Here is a 21,455-nt window from a genome sequence, read left to right as displayed (position 1 = left end):
CGCTCATCACTAGTTTTTACATTGCCCCTACAGTGGTTTCAAATCCTCTGCATAGATACGACATTTTGTCTGACTGCAATCTGCTGTAGGTGCCATGTTGTAAGGTAACAAGAATTTTCTTATTTGTAGGGCTTTTCTTTTGAAGAAAACCTGTTTTTCATCTGAAGCTGGTTTATTGATCTGCTGATCGTTGCTGTATTTGCATTTCACTTTCTACTTTAAAATTTTAAGTCTGTTTCTTATCTATATATTTTATCAGCTGCTGCCTCTTCAGCAATGCAGAGATTAGACAGCTCTACAGTCCGGACATACTCATGTTGACAAATCTAAAAAGAGCAAAGCACTGAGTTGCAGTAAGTATTCAGTAACTTTACACACATTTTATTGAAATGTGATGATCACCAATCACACATCTTACAGCTGATTACTGGTTCTCATTAAAAGTGGGTTTTTAATAAGAAACATTCATAACCTATATACCTATATACACAGAATGAGTAGTAAATAATGACCGATTGCTGGACCCCAGTTATCACTAGAAAATCTCTCCTGATACACTGTTCCTCATGGTGGTCGAGACTCAATGTTGCAATATAGTCCATATGTCCACTGACAATCTATTCAGTGTCTATAGAGACAGCAAAACGCTGGACTCTGCTACCTCCATCAGTCCCATAGACAATGATTGGAGCTCCATTTCTCATGAAAAATCATGCTTCTTCGCTACAATCCACCACAAAGAGGAGGACAGGAAAGGAACTCACATTTTCATGAATGGTGGGTCTCTGTGAAGTGCAATCCCCAGAAACTACACATTTATTATCTATTTCTGATAATTAAACACATTATTCAAACAACAAAAACTTAACTGTTCGTAGTTTCATCCAATTGTAATTGACCACTTTACTTTCCTATGTAGTAGAACAGCATGTGTTATTTGGCCCAACCAGGGCCGGCTCCAGGTTTTTGTGGGCCCCGGGCGGAAGAGTCCCAGTGGGCCCCATAAACACGCAGACACACACACATACACAGATACATACACGTACATATACATATTTAAAGACAAACTCACAAAAATACATATAAACAGACAAATCTATACAGTCATATACACTAACATACATAGATACACATCATACATGCATACATACAGAGCCACACACTGCTATGCTGCATACATACATATAGACAGACACACACATACTGCTCTGCATGCATACATACATAAAGACAGACACACACACACTGCTCTGCTACATACATACATATCGACAGACACACACACACTGCTCTGCTACATACATACATATCGACAGACACACACATACTGCTTTGCTGCATGCATACATACATACAGACACACACACACACACTGCTCTGCTGCATACATACATATAGACAGACACACACACACTGCTCTGCCGCATATATACATACATACACGCATACTGCTCTGCTGCATATATACATACATATAGACAGACACGCATACTGCTCTGCTGCATGCATACATACATACAAACACACACCTTGCTCTGCGGGGCCCACACACGCGGCTCTGCGGGGCCCACACACGCGGCTCCGGGGGCCACACATGCGGCTCTGCGGAGCCCACACAAGCGGCTCTGTGGGGCCCACACACGCACGGGGGGACAGGGAGGGACGGGGAGGGAGTGATGTCCCACATACTGATCAGGTCACGGTGCAGATGGGGCCCACACAGCGCTGGAGGGAAGCGATGTGCTGGGGGTCGCTGGCTGGCACTGTGACTCCTTCATATGTGGGACCGAGCAGGACGCCGGGCGGTAGCTCCGCCCGCAGATGATGCTCAATGCAGGAGAACACAGTAAACGCTGTGGTCTGCGGGCCTTAAAGGGCCGGCAGCCAAAGTTTCCAGTGTCAAGGACTGCGGTCCCCGAAACTCGGCCCGGGGGCAGCAGAACTGACGAGGCCGAGTGGGCCCCCCCAGCTCTCCAGGGCCCCGGCATTTGCCCGGGTATGCCGCGTGCTGACGCCGGCCCTGGGCCCAACACTTAGGACGTCATAGCCTACTATCTGAAGTTGGCGTTAGAATTACTGGTAAACCAGTTTCATTACATCAAAGATTATAGTAACTTTTGAACACTATTCATACAGTTTATATATATAATATATATATATATATATATATAATTAGAATTAAGCTACAAAGAAAATTAACATTTTACCTTGTTCTGATGTTTTTTACCTGACTATAGTCCAGAGCTGCAATCCTAAATCTGCACAGCTTATATCTGAATTCATCTGGGTGGCACGGTGGCTCAGTGGTTAGCACTGCAGTCTTGCAGCGCTGGGGTCCCGGGTTCAATTCCCACCAAGGACACCATCTGCAATGAGTTTGTATGTTCTCCCCGTGTTTGCGTGGGTTTCCTCCCACACTCCAAAGACATACAGATAGGGACTCTAGATTGTGAGCCCCAATGGGGACAGTGTTGCAAAGGTATGTAAAGCGCTGTGGAATTAATAGCGCTATATAAATGATTAAAGTTATTATTATTATTATTATTATCTAGGGTGCTTTGCTGCGATCTGTTTTGAGAAACTACAGTATTGCACTTCATTATACAGTGGCGACCAAAAGTTTTGTTTTTTTAAGGTGTGATTACTTGTGTCTGGTTGTTGTGATGCAATTTTCCTGGTGATGAACTGTAAGTGAATGAAGTTGTCATCATGCAAGACCTTTAATTATAACGAAAATGCTTTTGAATTTTGGTATGGTCATATAATTAAAGAAAACTGACTGTCAAAAGTTTTGCATATACTATTTATTGATCACAACATTAGAGTTGAGCGCGGTTCGTGATTCTCCAGTTCGCGGTTCGAGTGATTTTGGGGGGTGTTCTAGTTAGAACTCAAACTCGAGCTTTTTGGTAAAAGCTCGACAGTTCGAGTTACGTTCGAGAACAGTTCTATCAGCAAAAGCAGGGCTTTTTACAGCTACAGTGTGCAGGGAGCCATCGCTGGCAGCCTGCGGTAAGCTGGTAACCAAGATAAACATCGGGTATCCAAGCAAAGTGCTTTGTTTAGTAACCTGATATTTATCCTATTTACGTGTGCAGGGAGCCGACACTTCCCCGCTGGGCTTCGCCCCCTCCTGCACTCGGCATGTACGCACACACACACACTCACACTCACCTGTCCCCAGCCATGCAGTCCCCGGCACTGACGTCCTCAGCGCACATGGCCCTGCTAGGCTCCACCCACTTCGCACTCCGCCGCCCACACACATGGCCCCGCTAGGCTCCACCCACTTGCACTCCGCACACATTATCCCGCTTGGCTCCACCCACCTGGGACTCTGCATACATTACCCCGCTTGGCTCCGCCAACCTGCCACTCCGCACACATGACCCTGCTTGGCTCCGCCCAACTGGCACTCTGCACACATTACCCCACTTGGCTACACCCACCTGGGACTCTGGACACATTACCCTGCTTGGCTCCGCCCACCTGGCACTCCGCACACATGGCCCCGCTTTGCTACGCCCACCTGGCACTCTGCACACATTACCCCACTTGGCTCCACCCACCTGGCACTCTGCACACATGGCCCCGCTTGGTTCCGCCCACCTGGCACTCTGCACACATTACCCCGCTTGGCTCCACCCACCTGGCTCTCTGCACACATTACCCCGCTTGCCTCCGCCCACCTGGCACTCCACACACATGGCCCCGTTAGGCTCAGCCCACCTGGCACTCTGCACACATTACCCCGCTTGGCTCCGCCCACCTGGCTCTCTGCACACATTACCCCGCTTGGCTCCGCCCACCTGGCACTCCGCACACATTACCCCGCTTGGCTCCGCCCACCTGGCACTCTGCACACATTACCCCGCTTGGCTCCGCCCACCTGGCACTCCGCACACATGGCCCCGTTCAGCTTCGTCCATCTCGCACTCCGCACACATGGCCCCACTTGGCTCCGCCCACCTCGCACTTCGCACACATGGCCCCGCTCGGCTTACCTGCAGTGATGAAGTTCCGCCCTCCCGACCTCAGCACTGTCACTGTCCTCCATGGCCGCCGCTTGTCACATCTCCTCTCGCTGACGACCAGAGACTGTCACTAGCGGTGATGTCACAGGCTCTCGCGATACTTGGCTGTGAAGGTCATTGAAGTCTGTGACAGGTCTGCTATCAGCAGTGCAGGAGATCGTCACCGCAGGCAATGTACCTCGCTCCTGATACCAGCACTTGTCATGCCCTGCAGTGACCTGGGCTGACCTATTGATGCTAGCTCAGGTCACTGCATTGCTCTCCCAGCCAATGCGGAACATTCTGTTCTTCATTGACTGGGACAGTGTGGATCGTCATGGGAACCCCTTGGATTACACCAGACCTGGATTTGTTTTTCTTTCTAATAAATTGGTGAAAGAGGGAATGTTTTGGGCAGTGTTTTTTCAAATAAAAATGTGTTTGTCGTCTATTTTTTTTTTTAATACTGACTGGGTTGGTGATGTCGGGTATCTGATAGACGCGTGACCTCACGAACCCCAGGGCGTGATGCCAGGTGACATTACACATCTGGTATTAACCCCATATATTACCCCGTTTGCCACCGCACCAGGGCACGGGATTAGCTGGGGCGAAGCACCAGGATTGACGCATATAATGGATGTGCCACTTCTGGGGCGGTTACGGCCTGCTATTTTTAGGCTGGGGAGAGTCCAATAACCATGGACCTCGCTAGTCTGAGAATATCAGACCCCAGCTGTCCGCTTTACCTTGGCTGGTGATACAATTTTGGGGGGACCCCCACGTGTTTTTTTGTTTGTTTTTTTTAATTATTTATTTAATTTAAAATAACAGCGTGGGGTGCCCTCAGTTTTGGATTACCAGCCAAGGTGAAGCTGCCAGCTGTGGTCTGCAGGCTGCAGCCGTCTGCTTTACCCTAGCAGGCTACAAAAATAGGGGGAACCCCACGTCATTTTTTTTTCATTTTTTTGGCTAAATACAAGGCTAAGCACCCCTTAGTGCCACATGAAAGGCACCAAAGGGTTCAAAATTACAAAATGCAGGAGAGTGGGACATTATGTGTCTTTCTGCCATTATAATGACAGAAAAGACTGATATGAAGTGTACAAGCAAAAGAAAATCACCAGAGCGCTTTACGCTGTGAAAAGCAGTAGAAAATGGCACTGGAGTGAACATGTGACTGCCTCATGTAGGTTGAAGCTATGGATCTGTACCGCCCTGGGGGCTCGGCTGCTCTCCGCTGAGCCGCTCGGATCCGGGCTCGGGTTGTCGGTGGCTCGAGCGCCTCCGGACCGGGGGCCACATCACTCTGGAAAGGGAGGGGTTTGGTTCTTTGGTTTGCGGTGGACTGCTTTAACGGCCGGAGCCGCGGTGACCGGTAACAGTTCGTGACGCCACCCACGGGTCGTGGTGAAGTGATGGGCACCACCGCTGCGATAAGGTTGCGGGGGCTCATCTGGGATCGATGGTGGGTCGCAACTAGGTGGGTAGGGGGTTTGTTGGTCCCGGGGCCAGGTGGCAGGAGCAAGGGGTTGCAGGACGCAGGGGCTCGTTTGCGGTGCGGTGCCTGATGGCACTGGTGTACTCACGATTAAACCACACAGAATCAATGGTAAACCAAGTTCGGTGTAGATCGGTGCCCGCAGCCGGCTGCGTGTGTCCCCAGCGAGGTTGGTGATGTCGCCTTTCTCATGCACCTTTAAATTTGCTATAGTGACTCCTATGCTTCAGCAACGGTAGTCCGCTAACCCCGGCTTTTGGGTACCGGAGGAGCCCTTTTGCCCACAGGCGCTGGCCCTTTGGATCTCTGGCCCTTGGCGGTGGCTCTTATCCGGAATCGGTGGGCTGTTGCCGTCTATCGGGACTTTGGGTGGGAATGAACCCCTGAGGTCCAGACCGCAATCAGTAGACTTGTTTGAGCCCGGTTGCTTCTGGGCTAGAACAGGGTCTGAGAACCCTGCCTGTTGCTCCGGTTGACTTGTTAGCTCCCCGGTTCGGGTCCGAAGGGTCACCACCCTCTTCTCAATCCCTACGGTTCCGCAGTTCAGTCCCTGACCGGACTCCGGCAGACGGCCACCACCGTCTGCCTGCCTGACCGTTCCAAGGGGTACTAGGCTCCATCCTAGGCCCCTGACTCTCAGCTCGCCACTTTTACTCCTCTCCCCACTCGACTCGCTTGTCCTTTCCCTGCCTCAGGCCAGCAGACTCCTCGGAGGGCGTGCCTATCCACCTGGCTCCGCCCACCTGGTGTGCCTGGCTAGACCTGAGGGAGGCGGTCAGGACTTGTTGGCTGCTGGTGCCTCACTAGGGTGGGGGTGTGTGTTGTTACCTGTGACCCCTGGGGGTCCAGGGCATCACAGATCCTGGGTAAATTTATGTATTTTCCCTCCTTCAGTTTTTTTGCAGTACGCAAACAAACGGAAGGCACACGGATGACACACGGACCGTAAGGAATGTCCGTATGGAACAGAAACGGATGCACCCGTAAAAAAACGAACCGTTTTTTTGCGGACCGCAAAAACGGATCGGTCATGTGAATGTAGCCTTAAGGCCCCGTCACACACAGAGATAAATCTTTGGCAGATCTGTGGTTGCAGTGAAACCATGGACATGTTGTTCCATTCATACACAGCCACAAACCTGGCACTGATTGTCCACAATTTCACTGCAACCACAGATCTGCTGCAGATTTATCTCTGTCTGTGACAGGGCCTTTATTCTGATCTGCTGTTTATAAACAGCAGGCAGAAATAAATGAATAGCGCCCCAAGCGTTAGAAAATCTCCGGTGTTTCAGGGGGTAGCTCAGACCCTGGAGATCATGATTTAGGCTGGTTTTTCCGGTCTCCGCTCACGTGATCACCGGTATACACCGTATACCGATGATCACGTTACAGTAAATGACAGCGTCGGTAAAAAATTATTTATCTCCCATCTGGCATGAACAAACATGATAAATCTCCTCCCCGGTCCTCTCCGGTCCCCCGATGTCACCAAAGTGCCCCCCCTGAACCCCTCCTGGAAATCCAAGATGGCCGCGCACACAGCAGCGCGCCGGCCGCATTCACCCTACTCCTCTGATTTCTGTCGCATGTGCCATGACACATGCGACTGAAAACTCCTCCCCAAGCCCTGCCAGGTTACCCCGTATAACCCCAACGGTGTCCCCCGGTGTCCCACGGTACCTGTGCAGCGTTGATCCCCCGCGGCCCCCTCCTTCACAATAGACGCTGCCGCATGCACAGAGCATCTGTCAGCTCAGCTTCCTGTGTTCAGACACAATGAGTGGTGGTTATACATCTGTAAGCTAAATGGGCGGCACGGTGGCTCAGTGGTTAGCAATGTAGGGTGGCTCAGTGGTTAGCACTGCAGTCTTGCAGTGCTGAGGTCCTGGGTTCAATTCCCACCAAGGACAACATCTGCAAGGAGTTTGTATGTTCTCCCCGTGTTTGTGTGGGTTTCCTCCGGGTACTCTGGTTTCCTCCCATACTCCAAGGACATACAGATAAGGAATTTAGATTGTGAGCCCCAATGGGGACAGTGTTCTTAATGTATGTAAAGCGCTATGGAATTAATAGCGATATATAAATGAATAAATTATTATTATTATTATTACTGCAATGCCCTGCTCATGAGGTAAGGAACATAGTTGATCAGGAGAGCTATACTACATTTCCAAAAGGAGGTATTTTATTTTATAGTTGCCCTGCTGAACGACTACCAAACATGAGAGTCCGTTATACGCCACAAGAAAACACATCTAAATTGCGAGCTCTGTTGTTTAGTATTCATTCAGCTGGATAACTGGACTTAAAGGGGTATTCCATCTCCAAGATCCTATCCCCAATATATAGTAGGTGGAATAGCAGTAATATCAGCAAATACCAATATTTGGAAATGTAGAATAGTTCTCCTGATCAGGCATGCCCTTACCTCATGAGCAGGGCATTGCAGCTTTGGTAGCAACACTTACGACATGGACTCTGCTGCTGTGGACCCGGGGAGAGTGGGTGCAGATTCAGTGCACCCACACTCCTCACATGGAGGGTCTGCGCTCCTAGAAAATGGGGGATACGTTCCCTGAGCGTGTCCCCCCATATTCTAGACGATCCAGAGTCATCGTGGGACTCCCTTATTTTTTTTCTTACAATAAATTGGTGAAAGAGGGAATGTTTTGGGGAGTGTTTTTTCAAATAATTTTTTTTGTCTATTTATTTTGTTAGTACTGACAGCTTGTGATGTCGGGTATCTGATAGACGCCATGACATCACAAACTGCTGGGCTTGATGTCAGGTGACCTTACAGCTAGTATCAACCCCATTTATTACCCCGTTTGCCACTGCACCAGAGCACGGGATGAGCTGGGATGAAGCGTCAGGATTGGCGCATCTAGTGGATGCGCCACTTCTGGGGCGCCTGCGGCCTGCTATTTTTAGGCTGTGAAGGGACAATAACTATGGACCTTCCCACCCTGAGAATACCTGACCACAGCTGTCCGCTTTACCTTGGCTGGTGATCCAAGTTGGCGGGGGACCCTACTTTTTTTTTTAATTATTATTATTTATAAAATAATTATAAAAAAGAGCCTGGGGTGACCTCCACATTGGATCACCAACCACGGTAAAGCTGCCAGCTGTGCTTTTCAGGCTACAGCCTTCTGCTTTACCCTAGCTGGCTATCAAAAATGGGGGGACCCAACATCATTTTTTAAATAAAAAAAATTAATGGGCTTCCCTGTATTTTGATTGCCAGCCAAGGTAACGCCAGGCAGATGGGGGTGGCATCCCGTAGCTGTCTGCTTTATCTGCGCTGAGAATCAAAAATACCACGGGGCGCTACATCATTTTTTTTAATGATTTATTTTTACAGTTCTGTCATGTCAGGCAGTCAAAATACAGGAAAGCCCTTTTTTTTAGTTTTTTAAATAAATAAATAATTAAAAAAAAAATATATGGGCTCCCGCTGCATTTGCCGAACCGAACTCGACCTAGACCTCCGTTCGACGAACCAAGCTTGAGCCGAACCGCGACCGGTTCAGTCATCTCTACACAACATAGAGAATAATTCATTATTTACAATGCCATAACTTAGTATTTTGCAGCATGCCTTCTTACTTTAATTACTTTACCACACCGACGGGGCTTTGAAGACGCTAGTTTTCAAGATATCTTGAGGGATCTTGCTCCATTCCATTTGCAAATCTACAAACATCTTTATAGCTATGGGTATGGGCCTCCACTCATCCCCCTCAGTCATCCCAAAAGTAGTCTATAGCGTGTAAATCAGGTGAGTGGCTTGGCCATTGAAACAGGTGAACATTTTTCTTTGTTAACCAATTTGTTACTAAAATGGATGTGTGCTTAGGATCATTGTATTTCTGGAATTTCCATCCCCTGTCTGCTTTGGTTTTACCATGTGGCAGCATTACATGCTTTAGTATATCTTGTACATGGTAGCATTCATATTTCCATCAATTATATACAGAGGGCCAATGGGGTGACACGGAAAACAGCTCCAAACCATGACATTGCCACCACCATGTTTCACTGTAGGTGTTTGGTACCTTACATCATTACGTTTCCCAATTGGGCAGTATAGATAGTGCTTGCCATCACTGCCAAACAGATTAAACTTTGAGTCATCCGACCACAGCACCTTAGACTAATTTGTTTCTTTCCATTGGCTGTGTTCAACTCAAGTCAGACCTTCCAGTTCTTTACAGAGATGAAAGGCTTCTTGACTAGAACTTGTGCATTAAAGCCTACTGCTCTTAGCCACAGTTTGGCGACTCACTTTAACCCCATAGTCTTTGTTCATTTAACGTGAAATCTGTACAGCAAGTTATGGACCTCAGGTACAGCCTTTTTCTTAATAAGGCCGGTTTCACACATCCGGCTTTTCGCCGGTTTGCCGGATCCGGCGCTCTCCCATACAGTGACTACAGTACAGTGACAGCGCAACAAGCGCCGGTCACATGCTGTCATGTGACCGGCGCATGTGACCCAGAAGTTACAGCGCTGTCACTGTACTGTATTGTCTGTACGGGAGAGCGCCGACTCCGGTAAACCGGCGAAAAGCCGGATGTGTGAAACCGGCCTGATGTGGTCAACTTTGAAGGAAGTTTTCTGTGGTCGTCCACTTCTAGGTTTGTCAGCTGTTCTAAAACCTTTTTCTCTCTTTTTTATACGTGACACTTGACTCTGAGAACAGTTGAATTCCAAAGCTATCTCTTTTTAGCTTTTGCCTGACTTCACTCTCAGAATAACCTTCCTGACATCTGATGATAAATTTGTCTTTGTCATTGCCATTTTTTATCCAAAAAACACACAAGCAAAAATAAAAAAAAATAGGCAAAATTCGACTACCCATTACAAAATATGTAAAACATGTGGCCCAGCAAATGTGGAAAATTAACACATATAGCGATAAAACCATGTCAAACACAATTTTCATCCTTAGAGCTAAGAACTATTTACTTTCGGTTTACTAAAATCATCAGGAAAATGACATCACAGCAACCAGACAGAAGTAATCACACTGTAAAAAAAAATGCTAAACTTTTGGTCGCCACTGTATGAGCTCTGTCAAGTTATTAAGATTGAATGACTAAGCTTCCTCATAATAGACAACAAAATTGTGACCTCAATAATAAATGCTGTAACTCAGGACCAGTCTAATATGGGTTAATTTGATGGATCAGGGGTGGGCAATTGATTTTTTTGAGGAGCCACATGAGAGACCATGACTGTTGTGGAGGACTGCACCAATAGTCTGAGATTAATTCTGTTCAATATTAAAAACATATTAAAGTAAAATTATTTTACATTAATATTAATTAAATTACTTAATATTGAGGAAAATTAGGTATGCTGACACCAGCTTAGCCCACACAAAGCCCTCCTAAGTACAGTATGAATCCACATGCAGCCCCCTATATACAGTATGAGCCCAACATAGCTTCTCTATATACAGTGTGAGCCCCACATAGCCTCCTATGTACAGTATGAGCTCCCACATATATCTCTACTAGCTTTAAACATCCAGAGGCTGACATTTTTGCCCATTCTTCTTTGCAAAATAGCTGTAGCTCAGTGACATTGGATGGAGAGTGTCTATGAATAGCAATTTTCAAGTCTTGTCACAGATTCTCAATGAAATTTAGGTCCCGACTTTGACTGGATCACTCAAACACATGAATATGCTTGATATAAACCATCCATTGTAGCTCTGGCAGTATGTTTAGGGTCTTTTTTCCTGCTGGAAGGTGAACCTACTCCTCAGTGTCAACTTTTTTGCAGCTTCTAATATATTTTCCTCCAGTATTGCCCTGTATTTAGCACAATCAATCTTCCCATCAACTCTCACCAGCTTCACTGTCCCTGCTGAAGAAAAGCATCACCACAGCATGATGCTGCAACCACAATGTTTGATTGTGGGGATGGCGTTTTTAGGTTTATGTACAGTGTTAGTATTCTGCCACACATAGCGTATACTCTGCACTGCTGTACAAAGAAATGTCGCGGGCGGGGAGGAGGGTGTCAGCACACCGCGCTCACCCCTTCTGCTCGGGTACGGCAGCTGCTCAGTGGTGGCTCGAGCGGTGGGCCGGATCCCGGGGTTTCTCGAGCGACACTCCTCGCCCGTGAGTGAAAGGGGTGGTTTTGTGGTTGGGTGTGGGGATTGTTATAGTTCGTGACGCCACCCACGGTTGTGGTGATTTCACCACCGCTGCTCAATGTGGGGATCCCGGGGATGGTGATGTGGAGCAGCCAGTTGTTGTGTTGCCCCTCCGTGGGTAGGGGTTGGTGATCCCGGGGGCCAGTGGGGTGCAGGGGCGCAGGGGCAGCGCTGTGCCTTGCGGCACTGAGGTACTCACTCAGCCAGTAAACACGACACAGTTCTCTGTAAACAAACGGCTGGTTGGACGGGTCCCTCGGACGGTTCACGGTGCTGCGGTTCCCTGCAGTTAGCGGTGACGGTCTCTTCCCTGCACCTTTGAAATGTCTGTTTGGTAGCGGTGGATTCCCACCGGTTACCCGCTCCCCGACTGCAATCTGTGCCGGAGGAGCTCCACACTTTGCCCGCAGGCGCCGGCCCTGGGAAACTGGTGCCTTGGCGGTGGCGGTGTTTCCCCGTTGTGGTTGGACCTTTGCCGTCAATCAGGACTTGCTTGTTGGGGGATCTACGTCCCCTTCACTAACGGATTTAGCAATTTACAGCGACTCCAAGCCTTGCTGGGATCCGAGAAGCCCCTGCTCTGGTGCTGACTGCCCTTTGTATACTGCTCCAGACCCCCGGATACACACAGCCTCCGTGGTCCTTCCAGCAACCTCCAGACAGTCCCACTGCAGATCTTCACCACTGTCTGCTGACCTTGCTGACTCCGTCTGGGCACACAGCCACAGACCAACTTCAGGCTTTCTGTCACTTTCACTGCTGTTTCACTCTAGCTCCCTCCTGAGCTACACTCTGTTCACCTCCTACTCCTTTCTCCTCCCTGGCTGAACAACCTGGAACTTCCTGCCTCCAGAGCTGTGATCTCCTTGGTGGGCGGACACCAACCGCCTGGCTCCAGCCCCTGGTGTGAATCATCAGCCTCTGGAGGAAGGCAACAAGGATTTGTGGGTTAGCTGGTGTACCTACAGGGAATGTGGGGTGCGTGTGTGTTGTTATCTGTGTCCCCTGGCTTGCCCAGGGCGACACAGAAACACAACAAAAAATAAAAGTAATGTGGATGGTTTATTCTACGCGTTTTGAAGAGATATCCCCTCTTCTTCCTCAGGAAAATCCACCGATAAAACTTTCCTGAGGAAGAAGAGGGGATATCTCTTCGAAACTCGTAGAATAGACCATCCACATTGTTATTAAAAACAGAATGTAAAGTGTAGTGTAATGACATTTACCGTATTGTTCGGACTGTAAGATGCACCGGACCATAAGACGCCCCCTGGTTTTAGAGGAGGAAAATAGGACACTAATATTTTAAGCAAAAAATGTGGTCATGACACTGTTATGGGGCAGGGATCTGCTGCTGACACTGTTATAGGGGTAATGTCCCCAAATTCTCTACTAAGGTTCCCCATCCTGGTAATGATCCTCCTGCCTTGTATATCATTCCCATCCTTGTATATATGTCCCTCATCCTGATATAGCCCCCATCCTGATAAATACCCCCATCCTGATAAATACCCCCATCTTGATATAGCCTCCTCCCTGCTATATTCCCCTATCTTCACATATACCCCCATCCTCGTATATACCCCCATCCTGCTATATACCCCGATCCTGTTATACGGCCTGCATCCTGTGGCACAGAAAAAAATAAACGTTTATACTCACCTTTCCTCACTCCAGCAGTATCGCTCATCTTCTTGTCTGTGCCAGCAGCAGCGCCGCTGACCTGTGTGGAGCCCGTCACCGTTCCTTGCAGCATTGCAATGTCTTCCTGTCTGCCTGTCCGCTGATGTGTGTGGAGCCATGCACACAGGGATGACGTCATCGCTGTGCGCACCGCTCGCCACACACATCAGCGGGCCGGCATACAGGAGGACATCGCAATGCTGCAAGGAACGGTGACTGGTGACTATACCATACTTATTTACTGCCCCCGCGCTGATGATGATGATGATGATGATGCGCGGGGGGGGGCAGTGAATATAGCCACACATGATCACTCCAGGCTGTAGTTGCCAGGGGTGATCACGCGGGCCTGCTCTCCTGCCCACCTGTCATTCCCGGCTTCAGTGCTGTGAGATAATGGGCATGGATATGAAATGAGTGGACCAACGTGGTCACGGCAGGTGCAGCTACAGCCTGATCACATCGCCGATGAACCACTCCACCGCAGCACCCTCATTCCCCGCAGCCACACCTTACATTCAAACTATAAGACACCCCCGCCCACTTTCCCCCAACATTTTGGGGGGGGGAGTGCGTCTTATAGTCCGAAAAATACGGTGCTTACATGCTCTCAATAGTCAAATCCTGTGCAGCGCAGAACAGCCTAGGTAGGACAACTGCAAACAGGACAAAAAACTTTTTCTATTGGTTCCTTAGAACTTACAGGGGATCAGTATGTGGAAAATTGTCTATGGAGTGGGTAAACATAGGTGTGAACTAGCACTTGTACACTTTGAACACCAGGTGGCGCCATAATATGTACCGTCTGTAAAATGTCACAATTCTTCACTATTCAAATTGTCTCTCCAGGACTGGAGACAAACTCTAGCGCAGCGCCACCTATTGGAAGTAGCGATCCTAAAAGTTAAATGTGGATTTTTAACAACCCTTTACATATAACTTAGGATATATATGCCAGATCAGAATCCCAATTTGCAGACATGGTGTTTCGGGGTCACTGAATATTGTTGATTTTTTTTTTAATCAGAATGAAATTTGCAAATATTAGTCATTTTTGTAAACTATAAAGTGGATTTGATATTTAATGGTGTTACATCCTTTTTAAGAAAGCAATCCCTTTTCTCTTTAATCAGTGTTTTATATTTGTTCTCATAGGTGTCACTTTTTAACTATCTACCTGAAGTGCACTACCTAGGAGAACTGCAGCAAGAGAACAACTGGCGGGTGCCCGGGTGGCAGAATGAGCACTGATTTACAATACTAAAATGTGAAGATATTTTTATGTACTGCATTATTGTTTGCTTAGTTGAAGACAGAACAAACTATAATTGTACGAGGGTTTCTATGATCCTTAGAGGCTTCAATGTGCACAACTTACTGAGATGGAACCAATTGTTTTTATGTTCTTTTACATCTGTTTTCCTTGTAAAATACTAGAAATATTTAAGTATTTAATGTGTATTTATTTTATGAAGTGTAAGTCTTTTTATTTTCTCAAGTGTAAATGGTTATAAATATGATTTTTTTAAATAAAAGTTAAAGTTCAATAAGTCTATGTGAGAAGACCTAACAAAAAAAAGTGTCACTGATGTTTGTACCTTTCCATTTCACTGATTTTACAGTTTTTGGATTGTAACAGTCAATCTAGTATGTTTAGCAGTTAGATGCCTCAACATGTTTCTCCTAAGAACCTCTAAACATACAGCTGAATACCTGCCTCTGGCTCTATATGATATAATCTGGATGATGAGCCCAAAAGGACTGTCGAAGGCACCCGATAGGTCACATACTATCAGAGAAGCACTGTGAAGGCTCTTCGAATAATGAACTGTTTACATGAGTCAATAGCAATCACCGAAACAAAACAGTCTTTGTAAAACAAAGTCATGAATTAATGTAACCTGTGGACCAAGAAAACACTTTGCTTTACCGAGAATGACTTTTGCTTTCTTTCTTCTGTTCAGGTGCCAGCGTCTGCTGGATAGAGACCAATCTAGCAGTCTTAATAGTTCTGCTTCCTATGTACAATTCTGAGTTCATCCATTTATTTGCCGGAGCGTTAGGAAACCTATTTACTGTTATGCTCTTAGCCACGATGGCCTTGTAAAGACTTCCTCAGAATTCAGAGGAAATAACTGAAAGACAGTGTGACATATGCCTAAATATTATATCTAACCACCGGTATAATACATAGGCATATCTGAAATCTTATTACCTGCTGTGGCTTTATTTGTTGTCGCAACCGTTGCTTCCTTAATAGTTTCTATGGACATTTCTAAGTAGGCTAAGTTAAGATTATTTGAAACAATTTGCCAACTCCAGCTTCTTGACTTTCGCTTCAATACTGTCTTTTAGTTATTCTGTTTAAGAAACTGCACGTTCATAAACATTTCTTTTGTCAGATCTCATTTTTATCCAATGAAAGTTGAAAGTTTATGGTGACAAACTGTTTTCCTTCCATTGTCAATAAAAAGGGCAAAAAAAAAATATCTTAAATTCTGTTTTTTGATTTTTATATGTCCAAACTGATAATGAGCAAAGTCAATGGCCTGATATCGGTAATGGGGGACACAAAAAAAACGCTCATATGAAAAATATATTTAAACAATAAAAATTGATAAAGGAATTGTAAATACTCACATTTGATCATTGTACAAAAATAGTACACAATACTATGCACATAGTGTTGTGCACTATTTTTGTACAATGATCAAATGTGAGTATTTACAATATGGGTGTACTTAATCCTGTGAGCTCGTTGTGCACTGAAAAGTGGTTTTGAAAATTCTTTCAATATACAGTACACTGAACTAAAATATAATCACAAAACTTTTTTCTTTGCTCTCATTTTTCATGAGCTGAACTCAAAGATCTAAGACTTTTTCTACGTACGCAAAAGGCTTTTTTTCTCTCAAACATTGTTCAGAAAATGTGTCTAAGGCCTCTGCCACACTCACGTGAATTTCACGCACGTGCCGAGAGACACGTATTTTCCCTGCGTGTTGTGTGCAGGTAAGTACGTGTCTCTGGTACGTGCGTGACACGTGTGTTCTACGTGTGCTATCCGCGATAGCACACGTAGAATCAGTAATTATTATACTCACCTGGTCCTTCCTGATGTCCGCGCTGCTGTCCGTGGTGCTGATCTTCGGCTCCAGCCCTCCCGTCTCCCCGCTGCTGCTGCTGCCAGGCAGTGAAGTGAATATTCAATGAGAATAATGAGCGGCGGTCGGCAGCAAGAGGCAGCAGCGGCAGAGACAGGAGGGCTGGAGAAGGTGAGTTAATGTTTTTTTTTTTTTTCACTGACATGTGTGTTTTCTCCGGCGCGTGTCACACGGGACCGCATCCACACTACACCCGTGTGGTACGGGTGCGGGCCGTGTAACACCCGTGCTGCCGGAGAAAACACTGACATGTCAGCGCTTTGAAAATCGCACACACGTACAAACGCACACGGACACACGTTCCGTGTGGTTTTACGTGTGTGTGCCTGCTACAATAGGGTAGCATTGGTTAAAGTGTCTCCGTGCCGCCGGTACGTGTAAAAAATGACAAACACGTGCCGGCAGCACGGATGTGTGGCACAGGCCTAAATCTGTGTTAGTGAGCACTTCTCCTTTGCCGAGATAATCCATCCACTTCACAGGTGTGGCATATCATAATACTGATTAGACTGCATGATTATTACACAGGTGTGCCTAAAGGTACCGTCACACTAAGCAACTTACCAGCGATCCCAACAACGATAGGGATCGCTGGTAAGTTGCTAGGAGGTTGCTGGTGAGCTGTCACACTGCGACGCTCCAGCGATCCCACCAGCAACCTGACCTGGCAGGGATCGCTGGAGCGTCGCTACACGAGTTGCTGGTGAGCTCACCAGCAACCAGTGACCAGCCCCCAGCGCCGCGTGGAAGATACTGCGCTTGGTAACTAAGATAAATATCGGTAACCAACCCGATATTTACCTTGGCGCTGGCTCCTTGCTCTCCTAGCTACAGCACACATGGGGTTAATTACCCGATGTATGCTGCAGCTAAATGTGCACAGAGCAGGGAGCAGCGCACAATGCTTAGCGCTGGCTCCTTGCTCTCCTAGTTACAGCACACATCGGGTTAATTACCCGATGTGTGCTGCAGCTAAATGTGCACAGAGCAGGGAGCAGCGCACAATGCTTAGCGCTGGCTCCCTGCTCTCCTACTTACACCACACATCGGGTTAATTACCCGATGTATGCTGCAGCTAAATGTGCACAGAGCAGGGAGCAGCGCACAATGCTTAGCGCTGGCTCCTTGCTCTCCTAGTTACAGCACACATCGGGTTAATTACCTGATGTGTGCTGCAGCTAAATGTGCACAGAGCAGGGAGCAGCGCACAATGCTTAGCGCTGGCTCCCTGCTCTCCTACTTACAGCACACATCGGGTTAATTAACCCGATGTGTCCTGCAGCTACATGTGCACAGAGCAGGAGCCGGCAGCACAGGCAGTGAGAGCGGCGGAGGCTGGTATCGAAGGTAAATATCGGGTAACCAAGGACAGGGCTTCTTGGTTACCCGATGTTTACATTGGTTACCAGCCTCTGCAGAAGCCAGCACCTGCTCCTGCACATTTAGTTGTTGCTGTCTCGCTGTCACACACAGCGATCTGTGCTTCACAGCAGGACAGCAACAACTAAAAAATGGCCCAGGACATTCAGCAACAACCAACGACCTCACAGCAGGGGCCAGGTTGTTGCTGGATGTCACACACAGCAACATCGCTAGCAACGTCACAAAAGTTGTTCGTTAGCAGCGATGTTGCTAGCGATGTTGCTTAGTGTGACGGGGCCTTTAGGCTGGTCACAATATAAGCACACTCTAAATCGTGCAGTTTTATCACACAGCACAATGCAACAGATGTCACAAGTGGAGCATGCAGTTGGTATGCTGACTATAAGAATGGCCACCAAAGCTGTTGCCCGTGAATTAAATGTTCATTTCTCTACCATAAGCCGTCTCTAAAGGCATTTCTGAGAATTTGGCAGTACATCCAACAAGCCTCACAACCACAAACCACGTGTAACCACACCAGCTCATGACTTCAACGTCCAGTATCTTCACCTCAAATATCGTACAAGACAAGACACCCGGACAGCTGCTGCAACAATCGGTTTACACAACCAAAGATTTTCTTCACACACTATCAGAAACCATCTCAGGGAAGCTCATCTGCCTGCTCATCTCGTCCTCTTTGGGGTCTCCACCTGACTGCAGTTTGTCACCAACTTGAGTGGGCAAATGTTCACATTTTATGGTGTCTGGCATCTTGGAGAGTTGTTGTCTTCACAGATAAATCCCAATTTTTTACTGTACAGGGCAGATGGCAGACTGCATGTATGGCATTATGTGGGTGAGCGGTTTGCTGACTAACATTTCGAATCAAGTGACCCGAGATTATGGTGGGGTTATGGTATGGGCTGGCATATGTTATTGATAACGAACACAAGAACATTTTATTGATGCCATTATGAACGCACAGACATACCATGATGAGACCTTGAGGCCCATTGTTGTGCCATTCATCCATGACTATCAATTCATGTTGCAGCATGATAATGCATGGGCCCATGTTACAAGGATGTGTACACAATTCTTGGAAGCTGAAAACATCCCAGCTCTTTCATTGCCAGCATACTCAGTCCTTAGTGGGATTTGAACTCAGAGTGCTAACCACTGAGCCACTGTGCTGCCCAGATTGGTGAACAATATTTGAGACAAAAAGGCCTTTTGTGCACATAGGAAAAAGTCTTAAAGGTGCGTGCCCACAATCAGTGTTCACAGCAAGTCAATTCTTTGCTGCAGGGTTGCAAGCTTTCTCTGCAGGGAGAACAGAAGAGAGAAACCGAAACTGCCTGAGCCCGGATCGTGGGTACGAGCAGATGTGGTCTCCTGTCACAGGTCAGGAACCTCTGCGTTCAGGACGCGGCGGGTCCTAATCGTGTGCACATAGCCTAAGATCTTCGAGTTCAGCTCATGAGAAATTGGAGCAAGAACAGAAGTGTTGCATTGATATTTTTGTTCAGTGTAGAAAGGAGAGACATCTAAGGGTGCACTACACTATACTACAAATCTTAACCAGAGATGATATGCTACATTTGTAAAACATAACGCAACACATTTCAGATCTACTGTAGCTCCGAAACGCATTGTTAGCCATTTTACAAATAAAGCATCACCTTTCTGGTTCAGATGTGCGGTGTAGTGCACCCTTGAATACGGATAATTAATTTTTTACTTGATGAAGAAGGTGGCATCTTCCAGATGGCCACAAGAGAGTGCTCTAGTCGTGTAACTTGCGCTACTAGTTTCCATGGAGATGAATAATTTTCCTTGGTTAGAATAGTAAATTTAAGCACAAGCAGTCAGTGACATTATGAAATACCGTGAAAAGCTTACATCTTCCATAGCCCACATGAATCTGCCCATATAGTATGATGATGATGAAAAGAGACCACCAGATGTAACACACAGTTCATAAAAGATAACATTTACAATAAAGCTACAAGGTTTTTGCAGTTTTTAACTATAACTTTTGAAACAATACTATTTTTGGAAACCATTTTATATTGTAAGTGTAATCCCGGTACCGAGACGTTCAAACAATCTGGTTTAATGTAGATTCAACACTTCGCTTTTCTTGATATCTTCATTTTCTCAGACCCTAGAAGGGATACTATAATTTTTCTGTCGGTACTGTGGCTAGCTAATTTTGTTGCGTTCCGGTCAATCAAAAAAAGTTGTTTTCTGGGTATGTTTTCATATGTCTGGAAAATAGGTGTACTTATATTGCAATTCCATTATATTGGCATGCAAGTTTTAAAGAGGTCCTGTCACAAGGTCAAAAGTGGCCAGTTTTTGCTTCCAATTTATTCCGCTCCCTTGAGTATTCTGTTTGAACTTTTTTATATATCTACTTTACAGTTGCAGAGATATGGATCTTTTTATTTAGTGGTCATTTTCATGGTCTTGACCAAGGAGGCACTGGTAACCTTGTAATTATGCAAAGCATCTGAGCGAGAAGGACAGCTGGCCCTCTTGGAAAAGATCATAAAAGTTAATAAAATGGCTTGTATGGTGGTTTGAACAGAAAAATAAACTAAAAACAATACTCAGGGGACCAGCGGGAATAAAATAATTGCAAAAATTGGCAAATTTTGACCTGATGACAGGTACTTCTTAATTAAATTTGCTAGTCGGTTGTATTCACACATGCCAGGTTTTTTTGTGTAGAGACTTATCAGAAATGGCATTAAAAAATAAAACAGAACAAGTGTGATTACAACCTTTAGGACCACTGAGAGGTGAAACTTGAATAAATCAATTTCCATTGTTTATTTTTAATCAAACCTGCACAGAAAAAGCTTGGACCTGTAAAGTTTTGGGGTTTTTTTTCTAATGAACTGATTTTTTATCGACAATTTTTAAATTCTTACTGTACAAATTTTTTCAGTGTTATTCAGCATACAAAAAAATATGTCTGCAAAGAAAAATCAGCAAAACCTCTCAGAATTTATGTATTAATATACCGTATTTTTCGGATTATAAGACGCACTTTTCCTCCCAAAAATTTGGGAGGAAAATGAGGGGTGCGTCTTAAAATTCGAATATAGCCTATCGGTGGGGCTGTCTGTGCGGGCCTCCGGGTGCGTGCGGGCGTCCGGGTGCCTGTGGCTGAGTGCATGCATGCGTGCAACCGGGTGCCTGTGGCTGCGTGCCGGCTGCCTCTCTGTCCCGGCGGCCAGCTGCTTCTCTGTGCGGGTGGGCGGCCTGCGGTGTTTGTGCGGGGGGTGTCCCAGTGTGTCCGCGGTCCGGTTTCAAATGATGCCGCCGGGTGTCAGTGCGTGCACAGATGGAGTTCTCATCCAAGAGCTCCATCTGCGCACTCGCCGCTCCGGGCGCCATCACTTGAATCGGGACCGCAGACACACTGGGGCACACCGGCCTGCTCCACCACTGAGTCATCGCCGCTGCTGACACCACTGAGCTGTCGCTGCCGCTGCCACCACTGAGCTGTCACTGCCACTGCCACCACTGAGCTGTCACTGCCG

At 46.7% G+C, this 21,455-nt stretch overlaps 1 protein-coding gene across 10 annotated transcripts in view; it reads left to right on the top strand.

Annotated features, from left to right (window-relative positions):
• The window catches only part of PPFIA2 (PPFI scaffold protein A2), a 575,559-nt gene extending 559,698 nt beyond the window's left edge, over positions 1 to 15,861 (top strand). For all 10 annotated transcript variants that reach the window (XM_075344766.1, XM_075344764.1, XM_075344763.1 and 7 more), the window contains 2 exons: positions 260 to 353; positions 14,528 to 15,861. In XM_075344766.1, coding sequence (XP_075200881.1) covers positions 260 to 321 — 62 coding nt within the window. In that variant the 3' untranslated portion in view covers positions 322 to 353; positions 14,528 to 15,861. The remainder of the gene's footprint in view (positions 1 to 259; positions 354 to 14,527) is intronic.
• The last annotated feature ends 5,594 nt before the right edge of the window (positions 15,862 to 21,455 follow it).

The sequence above is a fragment of the Anomaloglossus baeobatrachus genome, chromosome 4 (genome assembly GCF_048569485.1).
Source record: "Anomaloglossus baeobatrachus isolate aAnoBae1 chromosome 4, aAnoBae1.hap1, whole genome shotgun sequence".
In the NCBI taxonomy this organism is placed as follows: domain Eukaryota; kingdom Metazoa; phylum Chordata; class Amphibia; order Anura; family Aromobatidae; genus Anomaloglossus; species Anomaloglossus baeobatrachus.
The sequence above is the reverse complement of the archived record's forward strand: the minus strand, read 5'-3'. Positions and strand labels throughout refer to the sequence as shown.